The sequence below is a fragment of the Otolemur garnettii genome, unplaced genomic scaffold (assembly GCF_000181295.1).
Source record: "Otolemur garnettii isolate 467f Iridium unplaced genomic scaffold, OtoGar3 scaffold00189, whole genome shotgun sequence".
In the NCBI taxonomy this organism is placed as follows: domain Eukaryota; kingdom Metazoa; phylum Chordata; class Mammalia; order Primates; family Galagidae; genus Otolemur; species Otolemur garnettii.
Window position 1 is genome coordinate 2,571,170 of NW_003852584.1, and position 1,947 is coordinate 2,573,116.

The window sequence follows — 1,947 nt, forward strand, 5'->3', positions numbered from 1 at the left end:
TCCATCAGGCTAGTATTTGGGTGTGTGTGTGTGACCTTGTCCTGGGCGCCAGACGCTCTCAGGTGACAGACTTTCTTTCCAGGGAGACACCAGGGAGACCTTCACATCCAGAAAAGCAATCACTGTCTATACTAACAATACTTGGTGCTCCATGCCTGCCTGGCACTCCGCGGTTCCGAAACGGGCCGCAGCAGCGTCACTGGCTGAAGGGCAGACGCCAGGGCCCAGCTCCCGCCGCTAGAACCCCGGGCCGGGCCTGGGAATCCGCTCCGCACGAGCGCCCGAGGAGTTCCGGACGCAAGGACTGCTGGCAATCACCGGCCGGCTCCAGAGCCCGGCAGCGGCGTCCCCGCGCCGACATTCGTCCGCTCCCGGGTCACTCGCTCCTTTGACGCTCACGGAGCATCACACACTCGCTGACACCCCCGCCCCCAATACTCCCAGGATCGCCGTCCGCGGCCCCCAGACCGCCCTCCGCCCTCCCTGGCTGCCTCAGCCCTCCTTCCGGCGCCTTCTCCACTAGCCCCCGGCCTGGCCCCGCCGGGACCCTCCTCCCACCCCAGCCCCGCGCCCGCGACTGCGCTCTGGGCCCGCGCGCCCCGCCCCCACCTGGCGGCCTGCGCGGAGGCGGCCCGGGGGCGCAGCCTCCCGACCCTCTGCGTGCGCCACTCGCCCCCGGCCCTCCAGGCATCGGAGCCCCTGGGCTACCGGGGAGTCTGGGGCCTGCGCGCCAGGTGTGCTCCCGGCGGGATGAAGCAGGTAGGGCGGCGGGGATGCTGGCGCTGGGAGGAGTCGGGGGCAGCAGGGACACGCCGAGCCCGAAGCCTGGTGCGGGCTGGACCCGGGTGGTCGAGAGGGAGGACAAGGCCTTGCCTCGCAGCCGAAGGGGAGGGGCCCGCCAGCTCGGAGGGACCCTTGGGAACTCAGCAAGGTGTGTAGTGGAGAGCACTGGGAGTGCAGGGCGGGCGGGACTGTGCTGGGGATGGGGGCTGCCACCTTCTCTTGGCGTCTCCCCAGGCCCTGGTGGACGATACTGAGGATGTGTCCCTGGACTTTGGCAACGAAGAGGAGCTGGCCTTTAGGAAAGCCAAGATCAGGTATGTTGGAATTCAGTTTGGGGTACTCATTCCCCAAAGCTACAGATTCATTCACTTATTCATTCAAAATATATTGAGCACCGACCGTGGAACACACCTGTGGACACATCAGACACCGTCCTGCCCTCCTGTAGCTGCAATGCGCCGGGGAGTGGGGGCGGAGGAGGAAGGGGCGGAGCTAACGTTGAATCGGTAAGTTAAATTGCAGAGTGTGAGAAAGTCAGCTGGGGAATGAAGGGGAGAGTAAGCGGGAAGGCCCCTTGCCTTAGTGTAATCTAGGAGGACCACTCTGAAGTGATTTTTGTTTGTTTTTTGAGACAGTCTCAAAAAACACCTGTTGAGGTGCCTGCCGCAACACCTGGGCTATTTTTAGAGATGGAGTCTAGCTCTTGCTCAGGCCGGTCTGGAACTCCTGAGATCAGGCACTGTGCCTGGGTGCTGGGATTACAGGCATGAACCACTGCACCCGACCTTGAGGAGGTGATGTTTGAGGTGAGATCTGAATTGTGAGAAGCAGATAGTCATTGGAGGCTCCAGAGAAAAGGTGTTCCAGGCTGAAGGAACAGGAAGTGCAAAGGCCCTGAGGCTGTGTTGGAAGGTGAAGGAAGGGCCACAGTGGCTGGAAGTGTGGAAAAGGGCTTAATTTTTATTCTAATCTTTGTGCACCTGCAGCCAGACAGATTTGTCTTGGGTCAAGTCACTTGCCTGCCTGACCCCTTCAGCTTCCCAGAAGTCAGCAGGACCAAGGCATGAGGAATGACCTGTGGACATGGTTGTCTGTGACCCAGGCAGCTGCCACTTCTAGAAACACCCATGGCTTATCTGCACTCACTCCTTCCAGCTGTCAGAG

General features: G+C 61.4%; 1 protein-coding gene across 1 annotated transcript in view; it reads left to right on the plus strand.

The window, feature by feature from the left end:
• The window catches only part of TVP23A (trans-golgi network vesicle protein 23 homolog A), a 34,599-nt gene that overhangs the window by 7,227 nt on the left and 25,425 nt on the right, over positions 1-1,947 (plus strand). The window contains exons 2-3 of the mRNA XM_012812099.2: positions 564-759; positions 1,018-1,097. Of these exons, the coding sequence (XP_012667553.2) occupies positions 564-759; positions 1,018-1,097 (276 nt within the window). The remainder of the gene's footprint in view (positions 1-563; positions 760-1,017; positions 1,098-1,947) is intronic.